Here is a 15,525-nt window from a genome sequence, read left to right as displayed (position 1 = left end):
GTTCTCGCAGAGCCCCTTCTGGAGGCAAACCTGCCACCCTGGCATACCAACTGTTGGAGCTTTACTGTTCACTTCCCCTCTGTCTCTACCATAGCACGATGTAAAGCTTTCTAAATACGAATCAGACTTGTCTGCTTTCCGTGAGTATATGCGCTCATGACAGTAATTACATTATTAAACTTTGTGGAAGTCGCGGTTTAGCCTCGTTTTGTGAGAGCCTTCTTCAAACGTGCATTGATTGCTGGTCTAACGTGTACCTTTAGGCAAAGCAGACTTCACGGTCCACGCTCTGTTTCATTTTGCACTCACTTCTGTGTTCTTGAGTGATCACCTCTAACATGTGGCACTACACATGGCACCTTGATGTCAAAGACTCTCAGCCAGTTTACACACTTCATTGAGCCTGTCAGTGAATACTAAGTTCCCTAATTTAGGTCATGATGCCCTAGTTTTACTTCTCGCTTTGGCTTGGTTGCATTAACTGGGGCCTGCATAAGGTAACCTACATACTGCTGTAAAGAAATAAGGACCAGCTCATATTTATCAGAATAACTCGATATTAAATGTAAAGCTTCTAATGATAAAGCGTTTATGTCTAGATTATTATTTCCAAAGTAATAGATGTCGAGCAAATATTTAATATTGTATCATGCCAAGGTTCAGTACAGTGTTTTATTATTTATAGAGTGACATCTGTATCGTGATACTTCACACTGTGACACTGATGCAAAAGTGTTTCCCCTTTTTTTTTTGTGATCAAGTGTTCATGTTAGAAAGGCTTTGACTCTCCCGGTCCCATTTACTGCATTTTTTATACTTCCTTTATATTCGCTAGACATCATATGTATAAAGAACTGTTTTGTTTTGGAACTATTATAATATACGCAACCAGCCACAACATTATGACCACCTTCATAATATTGTGAATGTGTCCCTTGTGCCTCTAAAACAGTTGTGACTCATCAGAGAATGGACATGGGTCTTCTGAGAGTGTGAGAGTGTTAGTGGGGGTCTTTGGGTCCTGTGGGTTGAGGGGAGGGGCCTCTGGATCATCCCACAGATACTTGATCAGTTTGGGATCTAGTGAATTTGGAGGCCACCTTGTGCTGTTCTTCATGTTTTTTGAGTTGTTCCTACACCATTTTTGTGTGTGTGTCTGCGTCAGGCTGCTGCCATCAAGGAGTGTCGTTACTGTGGGGTGGGGGTGTTTGGTCTGGTCCAGGTGGGTGGTATATGTCTAAGAAACAACCACATCAGTGCCAGGTCTAAAGGTTTCGCAGCAGAACATTGAATTAATTGTCACAAGACGGCTGATGTTATTTTCCATCTGCCGTCAGTGGTTTTAATGTTTTGGCACATTGGTATATATACGTACTATATTGCTTTGAAACTACACACTAAAGACACAGATCAGCCATAGCATTATGACCAACAGGCTGTAGTCACTGGTCAAATGAATGAGGCTGATTTGATTGTCAGTGGGTGGAACGTATTAAAGCAGTAAGTCAACGTTTTGTCCTCAGTGTTTTTATTTTGGGGGCAGGAACAATTGACAGGTGTAAGAATGTGAGCGACTTTGACAAGGACCAAACTGTGACTGTTACACAGGTGTTCCCAACCCCTGTAACAGAATACAGAGGATGAATCTCCTGCTGCCGTTGGACCAGGTCGTGTAGTTGCTCAGGGGCACTGGAATCGTGAGGAGTCCCTGTGCGTTCACTCAGTCACGGTGTTACCTCCTCCTCCCTCCACCCCGCCCGGCACACACACACTCACACACATCTTGCTTACATATTCTTCCACCCACTCACGCGTACTCTCTACGAAGCCCCAGAGAAAATGGTTGTCCTTTTTGCTGCATTTCCGATTAATTTAAATCCGCTGTGCGGTCTCTAGACTTTTCAGATGATGTTTTGAACCGACGCTGTCGTTTCAGAATGAACATTCACGTTCGATTTAACCGCATGAATGAAACGTTGCTTATAGATAGGCCCCAGTGTCTTATTGTGTTAGGTTTGCAAATTATTCTGGGGAACAGTTACACTTGCATTACTTGCCTGGGTTTGATGTATGACTCAAACATTTGTGTGTTCAGCTGTGCAATGTGCTGGAGGTGGAGCCTTCAGGAGAACCTTGTTGTTGTTTTTTTTTTTTTTTCCCTCAGAGAGGAGGAGTAGTGGTCAAATGAGTGCATTTAGTTTGGAGTTGATATTTGGATTTGCATGTTGGAGGGTTAACTCTGGCTGCGTTTGAGTTTTCCATTCCCTTCTTTTGCTCTGTAGCTGGCGAGCTGTGTTTTTTTTTTTCTCTCTCTCTCAGTCACACAACAGGAAGCAGGAAAAACAAGGTGTGTTTGCTTAGTATGTTTTGGCGGCCAGCTGGGGAGACGCGACAGAGTTGAAAGAGAGGCAAAGAAGAAGGTGAGGGCTGCAGTCAGCGGCTGGTTGTGTAAATGTGACACAATCTGCTCAGACAACACTGTTCTTCCTCCTGTGTGTGTGTGTGTTTTTTTTGTGGCTTTACTTCTCCAAACCTCCAGTCTCCTCCCTTAAGTTTTGTGGTTCTTATTTTTTTTTTGGTCGTTGATCTGTCCTCTGAACGCATCCTCGTACACTGATGAGAAGGCAGTGAACCCATTTTTGTAGACACTTTACGGTCTCTTGTTCTTTTCCTGTTGCTCTGTCTTCAGGGTGATCACGCTCTACCCCTCCCCCTGGCTCTTTCTCTCTCTACTCATCTCCTCTCTCTGTTGCACTCGTTCTGTTTCCTCATTACTCTCTCGTTTTCACTCCTCTGTTTGTGTGTGTGTGTGTGTGTGTGTGTGTGTGTGTGTGTGTGTGTGTGTGTTGTATGGGTGTGCACTAATGGGCGGGAGTTTCTCCGCCACTCTCCGATTGGCTGGCAACAGCCTACGAGGATTGGTCGTACGCTGTGTATAGTGAGAGAGAGAAGGGGAGAGAGGAGGGGGGAGAACTCCAGCAGGCTGGGGTCAGGGGAGAGCGGAGCTAGAGTGCGTGGGTGTTTTTGTTTTGAGATGGCAGGGTTTGAAATCAGGAGAGGAACGAGTCAGCTTGTCTGTCAGTGGCACAGTGAGCTTATAGGCCCTGACTCCAGCGCTGTTTCTCCTCTTGCCAAGGCAGCTGCCGTTCTCCTCTCCTGTTCCTCTTCTGCCATGTGCAGCTGTGCTTCCCGCTTCTCCTCTCCCGCAGCTCTCGCAGCCCTGACGCCCAAATGCAGCCCACCTCTTGCTCTCTGAGCGTGAGCCTCTTTCAGGGTAGAGGCGCTTGCCAGGGCTGCTGGTGCTGCTACCGCCAGCAGGAAACTGTCCAAAAGAATATACTAGCACAGGCGCCGTGGAGTAGCTTTCTTTGGTGATGGTGAGTTGCTCTCTCTCTTGTTTCTTCTGACTTGTGAACGTGAATTTGTGAGTGAGGCTGGTTCGATCAGTGCTGCTCCCGTTGAGGAATACTGAACTGCAAAAGAAAATATCTTATACTGCTCGTCTAGAGACTCTTTAATTCTTAAGCTTGGATTTCTGCATATTAGAAGCAGTAATGTAGAGGAACATGTATGATTACACATCTTCCAAATACTGGTAGCAGTAGCAGTTAACCAGCCATCTTTGATTTTTTTTCTTTTTTTTTTTTTACTCTCTAAACGTTCCCATCTAAAGTTGTATTGTGAAACTATAGGTTGTTGAAACCCACATTAACACACAGGTTTCCTTCTGTGGATGTTTTGGGCCTGTGCCTTCCATGTGACGGTGGCATGTTAAGACATGAGTAGATGGAGTGAATAAGACGGCAGAATGAGGACTTTCCTTCAAATGTTGTTCAGCATTTTAGTTTGATTTTCACCAGAGTCAGCCCCTGTTGTTGGTCTTTCTTTAAAGAGAGAACGCCTCAGTGTCGTGTTGTTTGTAACATTTGGATTTGTGTCTTACTATGAAGCTTGTCCACTGACTTTTTTTTTTCTACATCCTGTACAACTAACCCAGGAACTCCATTTGAACATAGTCTAAAGAGGATCCGTTTCTTTTTCTACCGAAGGATTCTCAATATATTCGCCCCTTGCGCATCCCTGTACATCCTAATCTCTGTCTCATTGGTCACGTCTGTGCCGAAGCTGTCACTGCAGATATCAAGCAGTGGTTATATTTTCTGTTAAAAAAAAAAAAAAAGATGCTTAAAATTATTGCAGTTAAAGTCGTACAAATCTGCTTTAGCTGTTGTGCTACAGTATAATCTGTGCAAAGCCATGGCTCTGCTTTCCCTAAACAGATTTGCTGTGGTTGGATGGTTTTCTGATGAAGACCAACTCCATCAGAGAAGTATTCAGAACCCACACCCTTACTGTACTTGTCTGGGCCTTGTAGGAGCCTTTCTGTAATCTGTGCTTTAAAAAGGTTAAACCCTTCCCAATGCCTGCATAATCACGACAATGATAATAATAAATCTTACTTTCACACAGGCGTTGGAGCTGTACAGTTCCTCGGATGATGTGTTTTTATTGGAAATAGCGAACTAACAAATAGAGCCTTAAAAATGAAAGGTATGTGATGATCAGATCTGACACTTTCTCAGTCAGAGACCTGGAAGCCCATCCTCAGGAATGTGCTTTATTTTGTGGCTTGTTTAGCCTCTCTTCCCCGCCTTGTTCCTCTCCAGCGGCTTCGAAAATGCCATCTGACAATTGGGAGCTGTCTGTTAGAGGCGGCACTACGCTCCCCGTGCCTCCAGCAGCTGATAGAGCCATCTCATTTATGTCGCTCCCTCCTGATACGGTCATCTTTGTTTTGTCTCACACACACATCTTCCCGAGTCCCTCCCGGCTCCGCTCGACGCCTCGTGCCGTACGCCTGGTAGCTTGTGTGGTGCCTCGGCCGCCATCTGCACTCGCGTCGGTGGCTTTCGGAGCGCAGAGCCTTGCCTCGGTTTACCTGCTGAGAGGACATGTGCTCGCTGAAAAGGTGGACTCCTCCATCAAAACACACCTCATCACACTCTCTGCAGAGGAGGGGAGTGTTTGTTGGCAGCTACTCTGCCGGTCCGTCACGTGGCTTGGACAGAACTGAAGACTAATGAGGCTGCCTATCATGTGTACCCAGAGAGAAAGCGCCCCCCCCCTCCTCCCCACCCACCACCACCACCCTATCCCTCCCTTTTACCACCTACATGGCCAGCTAGTCCGCGAGATCTGTCCTGCAGCTTTCCATCCCCTCATTAGGGCTTCCTTCTTTGAATGCCATGTGTTTCGCTCGCATTAATTCATCTTGCTTTCTCCTCTCCTTTCCTTTCAATTTTTCCATGTCTCCCTGATAATTGTTTCCGTGTGTCATACACTCCACAGGCCTTTTAAATGCCTACAGTAGCAGCAGAAAGCACTCGTAAAAACGCGCGCTTTCAGAATTTCGCAAATGAACCTGTTGGGATGTTGACCGCCTATTTCTAGGCGTCTATTTCATGTCATCGTTTCGCCTTCTGTAACACTTTCGAATCGTGTCCTTTAACTGCACCGCGTCTTCTATTATTACTACTGCTACTACTACCGTTGGGCTAATAATAGTAGCTGTGATAATATTGAAGAACAATAACAAAAACATTTCCTGTTTTTCTCTTTCTTCTTGTTCTCTCCAGGGCATCTGGCGTATTCCAGTAGATGAGATTGATCGCCCAGGAAGTTTTGCATCTCATATGAACCGATCCATTGTCCTCTTGCTGGAGGTGCTGTCTCAGCTTAAGGATCACGATACTCTGCTGAAAGTCTCTTTCATGCTGCAGAGAACCCCTGACCAGGGAAAGTAAGTACTAACTTTGTTTGATGCTGCTGTTCCTTTGATGCATTATGTGTTTGTTCCATGACACCTCTCCTCCTCTTTCATGAAGGAAGTATTTGCGGGATGTTGATCGCCAGGTTTTGGCCAAGAGAGCATTTTTCCTAACAGTAAAAGTCTTGGAGGACAATCTGAACAGTCTCACAGGGGTAAGGAGGCACAACTCGCTGTACACACACGCTAACAGCTGAAAGCCTCTCCATGCTTCGGACGTCTGGCATGCACCCACTTCATGTTTTGACAGGTTCTGTTCTGTTTCAGGTGTCTGAGCCGCTTCACAAAGCGCCTGCGCCCTCCATGGGGGAGATGACCACAACAGACGCATCCAGCAGGCCCAGTTCAGAGGACAGCAAACATGCAGTGCCTAAAAAGCCTGGACTCACTGAGGGAGCCTGTGCCGCTGACACAGGACCCAGAGAGGGCTCCCAGGCACAACTCACCTCACCAATGCCATCAACGGATAAAGGGAGTAAGGTTCAGGAAGGGACTGCTGGGAGTGAGGGGCACAAAGCAGGGCCAGAGGAACCCATGGATCTGGACCCTGGCCACTGGAGGAAGCCCTCTAATATCAGTGATTCTCAGGGCAGCCAAGCAGAGGCCGAGACTTTAAGCGTCAGCGCCATGGAGGCACAGCAGAAAACTGACATCAGCCGGACACCAGAGCTGTCTTTAGAGGAACTAAGTATCAGTTCCAGACAGAAGCAGCTTCAAACCTCTGCACCCAAGGTCACTGTGGCAGCTAGCGGGACCGATCAAGGGTTACTGCGGAAGCCAAACAGGAAAAGGAAACTTCTCGAAGATGTCGAGTCCGGAAAAACCCTACTGCTCGATGCTTACAGGGTATGGCAGCAAGGCCAGAAAGTCATGACGTACGACCTGGGACGCATTGAAAAGATCATGTCAGAGACTTATATGCTCATAAAACAGGTAAACCTCTTCTAAATGTGCCACAGCTGGTCCCTCCGCTGTCTGCGGCCACATGATATTTTGTGTCACAAGTTTGTGCACTGCTCCAATTTTGGGTTATTTGCACAGTCATGCATACGCGATATGAGCCCTCCCAAAATAATTTTGACTTGGGAAACCCCTCTACTCACTGAATTAGTAACGTCCCACCCACTGCAGAATAGGGACTTTCCCTTTTTCGTTTTCAAGCAAAAATTCAACTGCGGTTGTATTTTTACTCTCTCTAACCCAAATTCACCCTTGTGACTTTGTTATGTTTGCAGGTTGCCGTCTCAAATTATAGACCTGTTGGGTATTTTTAAGAGTAAAACTTTGATTTTTTTCATGCCGCCACCAACAGACGAGGAGTCGGAGCATACACAGATCAGGCATAACATTATGACCACCTTCCTAATATTGTGTAGGTCTCTCTCGTGCCTCCAAAACAGTTGTGAGTCATCGGAGAATACACAGGGGTCCTCTCAGGGTGTCCTGTGGTATATGGCTATGGGATGGTATGGGGTGAGGGTGCCTGGTCTGGTCTAAGTAACATCCACATGAATGCCAGGTCCAGAAGTTACAAATTAATCTGTACTGTCAGTGGTTTTAATTTTTTTTTTTTTTTTTTTTTTTTAATGGAATTTATCAAAATTGTCACTTTCTTCCTAAAGTTCTTAAACTGCAGTGGTTGGCTCTGCAGTTGCAATATAAAGCATGCCAAAAGACATTTTCCAAAGTCTATTTTTATTGTTAGATTAATATGAAATAATTTGGAACTGCAGTCTGTTCACCATTTGTGTAAAAAATATTTTAGGCGCCCAAAGTTCACGGCAGTAGATACGGTTGATGTACTAGAACATTGAGGTGAGAGGTTGGAGTGCTTCAGTAGCTTTTGGTTTCTGTTTTTTTTCCGCTTGGGTTGCACCTAAGATTTTTTTCCTGTGCCCTTTAAGAGACAGCAAAGCGAATATTTCCTTAAAACCACCGTTAAGGGAAAGTAGCCAGAACATGCCATAACATGTTTGCTCTCTGCCAACAAGTCAGACAGTTCATATGCCTGGACATCTTCCAAAAGCATCTTCTGATTGTGTACCTGCTTGCACAAACTGCAGATGCTTTGTGGTTTTATGGTCTGTTGCATTGCGCAGCTGCACGTACTTGTATTTTGTATAGTTCTTATTCTTTTTATATATATATATATATATATTTTGTCCTTACTTCTCCATACTACAGTCCACAGCTATTTTTCTTTCTTTTCACCCTTGCAGTGGTAAAGCAAAACCTCAACCAGTTATTCTGTAAAGATAAAAATCAAAGTATTTTAACTCGATGACTAAAGCAAAAAGGCTGCTCAGTTTTTCCCACAAAGAGGCTCGGCTTAACCCAAACCACGTGAGCAGTTCTTCCACATTTCACCGCCTAAAGCACTGCTCCAGTGTGTGTTCAAATGCCATCTCTTGGGTGTTATCAAACGGTGTTGCTGTTCCCTCATCTCTTGTTTGCCATTTAGATCCTCCAGACCCCTCCCTAGAGCTTTGTCAACTTCAACATGATCACATTATTCCTCTTTTGGGACGAATACCCACAGCATCAGTGCTTTCATTGTTGAGATACGTGAAAGAAATGTTTTGTTTGCGAGATGTGTTCACAGGTGGGGTTTGACAAGAAAGAGGGCTAGATGTGAAAGCAGAGGGCCGTCCTCAGTGGTGCACCCAAGCTTGACTTAGTCTGTTTAACAATTGGCACAGTCTGAAGACTGGAATAAGGATGCTGTAAAATCCCTCCCTTTGGGGGTCCCTGAACCGCTGCTAACAGGCTGCTGGAGGGAACATGCTGGTAATCTTGTTCACACAGCTGTTAACCGTGCAGTGCTGTGCTTTAGCTAAGCTTGCCAACTCCCACACATCCACCACCTCAACCGGGCGTTAATGTGGGCCTTTCTTTACTTGTGCTAATGATCAGAGAGGAAAGCTCAGAAGATAATCTTACTGGCTCTGTCACAGATTCAGATTAACTTGTTGTTGGTTGGTCATTGGTGAGTAACTAACATAGTGGTATGTACAGAGAACCCATCGGAAACACGATGGAGTACATTCACTGCTCTGTTGTTTCATGAAGTGGTTAAACCGCCTGGAAAGACAGAAAATTGGCCTTGGAACGTGCATGTGAGCGTCTGTATTGCCCAGCGTGTTATGCTGAACTAATGTTTGTGTTCTGCCCGCTCTCCAGGTTGACGAGGATGTAGCCCTGGACCAAGCTGTGAAATTCTGCCAGATACAGTTGGCCACCTCCGCCCAAAGACAGGTAAAGCTGTGTAGCTTAGCATGTTCATCTGTTATCTTTCTTCTGCCTCTGCTGGTCCTCCTCCCTTTGCCTCAGAGCTCACACTGTTATCTACACATTCCATCTTTGTCAAAGCTGAGGCCAAATGCCTTGTTCTCCGATAGAAATCAATTAAAGTTACACAATAAAACACTGTTTATTACAGTGGGGGCCTGGACAGGATGTTAGTGCTGTTTTACATAGCCTTTAAAGATGGACACATAATTACGTATTTTATTTATATTTATAGGAAAGGTTTGACCAAGCCTCTAACTTGTGTTTCTGCCATTAAACTGACGTACTCAGGATTAAATTATTTATGTTTTACCTGACCAGCTGAAATCATCTGTGTTGGGTTGTCCCGTTCTACACTCCACCCACCTGCCAATCCAAGTAGGTTAGAAGCTCAAGGATGTGCTTTTGGCGTTTCACAGGGATAAACCTGCAGCAGCTATAGTAAAATGTGCTAAACTGATGAATAATTTGGTCATTCCCAGACTTCAAGTCTATCCTGTTCCAGCCTGCCAGGGCTAAATATAGCCCAAAGCCTGGTCTGAATACTCCCTGTTGTCCCTTCAGCCTCACTCAGCAGTTACCAAACTTGTCAATTTTCCTCCACCTCAGCTTCGGTGTTTGTGTTGGCCGTTTGAAGACGGCGTGTTTGTGTTTTTTAAGGCGAAGCGACCGAAAGAAGGATATAAATACATTAAATAATTATGTCTTTACTCATATTCCTCATCAAATCACTAGTCGCTCTGCCTCGTTCTGTGTCGGTGTCTCCCCCTTCCTCTCATCCCTCCTCCTACCCACACAGTCATCAAGGGTCTCTCTGCCCACATCCTGTTGTCACGGTGATGTTTCCTGAACCTCATGCTCATGAGAGGTAGTTGTGGGAAAAATAAATGTGTTTTCCCAGTTTGGCGATTGCGCCGTCTTATTTCTGGCACGATTCTTTTGGTGTTGACCTTGTTCTTTTTGGTCTTTTTCATTAATTTGTGTGGATGTAGAGATGAGGGTAGCTCAGAGCTACAAGCAGTATTTTTGAAATATGATGTAAAAATCCTGTTATAGTGAAACAGTTTGTCACCTTTGAAAGTGAGTACTTATTTTAAATTCATTATGATCGTTTGTTCATCCTGACATTAACCTTTTTTGATGATTTAACTTGAGTGAGCTTTATGTCTATGACTGTGAAGTATACATGGTGTAACTTACGATAGCTGGCCTGCACACGGTGGTTAGATATGTCATATAGTCACGTTGGGAGTAAGTTATGTGTAACAAATGAACATAAAAGCTCAGTCTCTAATTGTCTCTAACCGCAGCTTATGTTTAATGTTCCACTTGTCAATAGGAGGTAATGAAGACGAAAAATCCTCAGCGCAGGACTTTATTAATTCATCCTGTTTCAGCAGACTTGAAAGAAAATTGTCAATTATTGACAAGTATGATCTGCTCTCAGCTTAATTAAAATGTTTTGTCTGTCTTTCAATTGCGTTGGAAACCGTGCACGACATGTACAGCTGCTCTAATCTGATTTAAAGCTCAATCTCGATAATTGCGAGGAGCCGTCGTTCCGTTCGCATGGGTGGGCCTCTGTTTGGCTGACAGTTTTTACGCACGGCACTCGAGGAACCTACTGTACTCGCTGGCTGCGTGCTGCAATTTTCTCAGGTACAGTGATTTTCTAATGCGTACAGTCCGGCGGACTTGTCGGTGTCTCGGTTGGAGATGTTTAATTCATGAGATATGAATCATCGGAGCTGGCTCTGGAGCTGGTGTGTTGCTCGGAGCTGCTGTGTGTGGCTCTGTGCTACGCTGAAGGATCTGTTTCTGTCCCGGGTTTGGAAAGCCGCTCTGTTTGTTTGATTCGCCCGTGCTCTGCTGTGTAAATCCCATAGGGAGCTTCATCACACGCAGCTGTGATTCATTTGACTTTGAACTGTCAGCGGACGTCATGAGAAAAATGTCACAGTGAAACTATCGCGTGCTAACAAAAAGTAGTGCGTCCTCGTGGCGGTGCGCACTGTGACCCCGAACACTGTCTTCTAGTCTTAACAATACTGTAGTACCTATAATTGTCAAATTAACCTCTTAACACATCAAGTCATGTTTACTTTTCACCATGCCTGCATAAGTAACGCATGAATATAAACCGTGTTGTTTCTTCAGCTTGTTAAATTCAGCTGCACTTCATATAAATGAGACGGACGGTCCCGTTTTTGAACTGGTCCGGCTTCATGTGCTTTGGAAAAGGCTAATTCTCCGGCAACTTTTCATCCATTTAAATTGAAAAACTAGAGAAGGTGTATTCATTTCTTTTAGCCGTGCTCCTCTGCGTTGCCATGACAGCGACTGTGGGAGCAGGGCGGCTGTTGTCACAGGTTGTTTGTGCAGCTCTTGTGTTTATAAGTGGTCCTCAAAAGGACACCCAGGAAAGTGGCTCAGAGGGATGTAGTGTAGCGTAGAGCTGGGCTCCTCACCAGCACCCAACGCACAGTCCTGCATGCAAGTACAGTAAGCCTCTGAATCCCTGAGGGACAGCTCCACAGAGAGGATAAGGATACTATCACTTCTCATGTGAAAGAGACTGGTATTGCTCGTGTGCGTTGTTTGAAAAGTGAAGTGCTGTCGACTGTGGCTCATTCTTCTGCACTGAGAGCAGTCTCAAGGGAAGGGATGCGTTGCTCTGAGAAGTCTGCCGGAGCAGGGGATGGTTAGCGCCGCTCGTGGACCCTCAAGGTCGGCTTCAGCTCCTCGTGACAACCGCTCTTCTTCTGTCTCCACCAGTCTGCAGGCGACACCCCAACCACACCTAAGTACACCAAGGATCACAGAGACATCTTCTTCCCCACCTCCCTGCCGACGCCTGTCCTGCTCAGCCACTCCACCTGCCACCCGCTGTCCGCCCAGGACGGCCAGGCCAAAGGGTTGTACGAGCCCCTGAGCAAGCTGTCCAGACCTCAGACCTCAGGCTTCCACGATCAGCCACAGCAGAGGCAGAGAGCAACCAGCCACTCCGCTGCAGCCATGGCCTTCCTACCGCACACAGGTACTGTGGACTCTTTTACCCTATATCTCACCACTGCAAGGTTGTTTACAGGTGTTGGTCACACACACACACACACACACACACACACACACACACACACACACACACACACACACACTTTTCCACCTCTGTTGCTGTAGTAGGTTTAGAAATTTAAAGCTGTTTTTGCGTTTCTCAGGTTTTTTTTTTAAACACCTGATGTACATTACTCCGTGTGGCCAGCAGGGGGCGCCGATGGCCTTCCACAAATCTGTTACATAACAACAGAGCTGGCCTGGTTTTATTTTGTTTTTTGGGCTTTGTCAGTCCTTCAGCAAGATGCTTTAGAAATCAGTGTCCTCCAGATTGTGACTCTTTTTTTCTTTTTCTTTTTCTTTTTTTGTGTCTACATAAACTTCTGTAGGGGTTTGACATCAAAAAATTAAAACATTTCCCTTTAATATCTAATGATGCAGTTTTTTCACCCAGAGTTGGCAAAGTCAAATTTCGTTCTTGAATCTCAACATGCATGTTTTTTTTGCAATGTTGTTTTTGTTTGAGGCAACCCTTGTGGAGGTGCCTGTTGCATCTTTTCTGTCAGATTGGTAGTAAGGCTTATTGGCTTTTCCACCATTTTAACTTTTGATCGTGTCTTTTTCTTTCATATTAGCTGCAGTGTACTAACCAGATGAGGCTGTTCCATTTGAAATGTTATACTACTCTTTCATATTGCTCAAAATCAGCCCGCATCAAGCTGAGCTTCTAACCAAGAAACTTTATTTAACAGGCCTTTTCAAGATGAGCCCACATGTCTCACATGTCTTACTGTGTGGACATGTCTTACATGTCTTACATGTCTACACATGTGCAGCACACCTAGGTCCTGGGGCACTTTTTAAAAACTGGAATCACATTCTTTAAGTAATATGTTCCCCTGCGTACATGAATGCTAGTGCTGCAGCTTATGTTGGTAAAGGTTTCAGCTTTTCAACTCGAATGTTAATACTTCCTGCAAATATAACTTTTTTATGATATTAAAGTAACTCATTTTTTTGTGATGTGTTGCTTTGTTCACTTTCATTCTGACGTTTTATCAAAACACAGTGGGAGAAATATTTACTTGATCCCATTTTTTTGTTTTGTTTTGTAAGTTCGCTCACTTACAAAGAAATAACCGTTGGTAGGTTTATTTTAACTGTGAGAGACAGCACATCATCAAAAAAAAAAATCCAGAAGAAAAAACACATAAAGGTTGTTAATGGAGTTATATTTGAACAAGTGATATAAATGTCTGATCCCCAAATAAAACATGACTCAGTGCTTGGTGGAGAAACCCTTGATGGCATGTAAGTAAGAGGTGTAGTTATTCACCAGGTTTGCACCCATCTCAGGAGGGATTTTGGTCCATCTTTACAGAACCTCTCTAAATCATTAAGGTTTTGAGGCTGTCGCTTGGCAACTTGAGGTATCGTCTCCCCCAGCAGATTTCCTGAAGGATTAAAGTCTAGAGACTGGCCAGGCTGCTCCATGAACCTTAATGTGCTTCTTTTTGAGACACTCTTTTGTTGCCTTGCCTTGTATGTTTTGGGTCATTGTCAATGCTTGAAGACCCATCAACAGGGTTCTGGCTGAGGGAAGGAGGTTGTCATCCAAGATTTGGTGACGTTCAGCGGCCACTCAGGGCAGTAAAGTCGTCCTGTACCTTTAGCAGAGAAACAGTCCTAAAACATAATGTTCCCACCTGATGGGGGTCATTGGGAGCATTTCTCTTCCTCCAAACACAGCGAGTTGATGCCAAAGAGCTTAATTTTGGTCTCATCTGAGCACGCCACGGTTGTTCATTGGCTAACTTTAGACGGGCCTGTGTACGTGGCTTCTTGAGCAGTTGGACCTTGCAGGATTTCAATCCATTTCTGTACCATGTGTTACGTTGATCATCGTGGTCCCAGCTGCCTGAGATCATTAACAAGCTTCGCCAGTGTAGCACTCGGACGATCCATCGTCTGTCTCTTGCTCAACCTTGACCCAGGCGGTGAGACCTTGCGCGGGGCTCCTGACCGAGAGTGATGGATGGTGCAATTTTGCGAAAATGGAAGAAATGGATTATAACCAATAGTTGTCTCCTTCACGTTTAGCTCTTTGCTGGTCTTGTTCATGATGGTGGAGAGGTTGGAGTGGCTAGAAGTAATGGTAGGAGATGAAATACTTGTTTTACTCCACCAAATGCAAATCCATTAAGAACCTCTGTTTAGCTTTGTGTGTCTTTTGGTTGATATTCTGTCCCTAGTAGTTGGACTGATAGAGACACTGTATTCATGAGGGAAAACTGCCCCAAAGCTGAGTGAACATCTTAATTAATAATGTGTCTGTGTCGTGGTAGTATTCATCTTGTTTTGTCCCTAATTTGGAACCGACAATGCTGCTTCTCAACAAACTGTACGCAGCTCCATCTCGTCCCCCGTTACATCTACTCAGGAACTCAGCTGCACTTACCGAAGGTAATGAAATCCTTGAGATCCTGCAGCTTCACGTCAACAAAAAGGAGAAACGAGCCATCGCATCTCGACTGTTACACATTGATCACATCAAAGAATCCAGCTGAGGAAACGTGTTTAGAACCATTAGCTTTGTGTGATCAATTTATGCGTCTCCGTTACAGTTTTCTAAAGTTGGACGACCTTTAAAGTACACACGTACACTTACATAAACATGAACTCACACGGGTTAGTATAAAGCAACGCCGCACCACTGTGTATTATGTAATGGTTTCCTAGGCAACATTTTGAGAGAAGTCTGAAAGAGTTTTATATCATTTTTGTTTTCATATCTGTGTCTGTGCGAACTGCAGGGAGGATTTGTGCCGTTGGTTCTGGTGCACTCGCTGCAATTGTCACGAGGCTTGAAACTCAAACGGCAAATTGTCTGAAAACTGAGGAATTGTAGCCCGTCAGTAGTCACCAGTATTTAAAAAACTATTTGTGAAATGACCTAATTTCTCTAAGGAGGTCCGTTGTTGACTATTGTTGGCCAGAAAATTGTGTTAAATTGTGAGCTCTGTTGATTGTAAAGAACTGTATCGCCATTGTTATGACATGGAATGAAGTACGGTTCTGAAATTAGGCTTTTTAATTTATTTTTTGGCCACAGAGGAGCGGGAGGAGCCTTCAGAGGGACTTTTGTACAGGCAGCAGGAGTCCCACCTCTGTCAGCAGATGAAACTGGCCACCGTGTCGCAGGGGCAGGAGTTGGCAGCCGGCTGGTTCCAGGAGGAAACTGCCACATGTAGCACCACACAACCTTGCCCAGGTCAGAACCTCTGAATGAAAGGTGTGACAGAAGATATCGTAAACAGAAGGATGAGAATTCAAAACCAAATGTGCTAAAGTTAGTGACT

At 44.8% G+C, this 15,525-nt stretch overlaps 1 protein-coding gene across 10 annotated transcripts in view; it reads left to right on the top strand.

Moving 5' to 3' along the window:
- Positions 1 to 15,525, top strand: part of cabin1 (calcineurin binding protein 1) — a 35,216-nt gene that overhangs the window by 17,706 nt on the left and 1,985 nt on the right. For 9 of the 10 annotated variants that reach the window (XM_047591321.1, XM_047591318.1, XM_047591317.1 and 6 more), the window contains 6 exons: positions 5,637 to 5,800; positions 5,886 to 5,982; positions 6,095 to 6,760; positions 9,008 to 9,082; positions 11,891 to 12,152; positions 15,279 to 15,437. In XM_047591321.1, the coding sequence (XP_047447277.1) occupies positions 5,637 to 5,800; positions 5,886 to 5,982; positions 6,095 to 6,760; positions 9,008 to 9,082; positions 11,891 to 12,152; positions 15,279 to 15,437 (1,423 nt within the window). Of the gene's footprint in view, positions 1 to 5,636; positions 5,801 to 5,885; positions 5,983 to 6,094; positions 6,761 to 9,007; positions 9,083 to 11,890; positions 12,153 to 15,278; positions 15,459 to 15,525 lie in introns of all 10 variants that reach the window. The other variant, XM_047591323.1, reaches the window with a different exon arrangement.

The sequence above is a fragment of the Mugil cephalus genome, chromosome 8, assembly GCF_022458985.1.
Source record: "Mugil cephalus isolate CIBA_MC_2020 chromosome 8, CIBA_Mcephalus_1.1, whole genome shotgun sequence".
Taxonomy (NCBI): Eukaryota; Metazoa; Chordata; class Actinopteri; order Mugiliformes; family Mugilidae; genus Mugil; species Mugil cephalus.
This window is presented reverse-complemented; position numbering and strand designations above follow the sequence as displayed.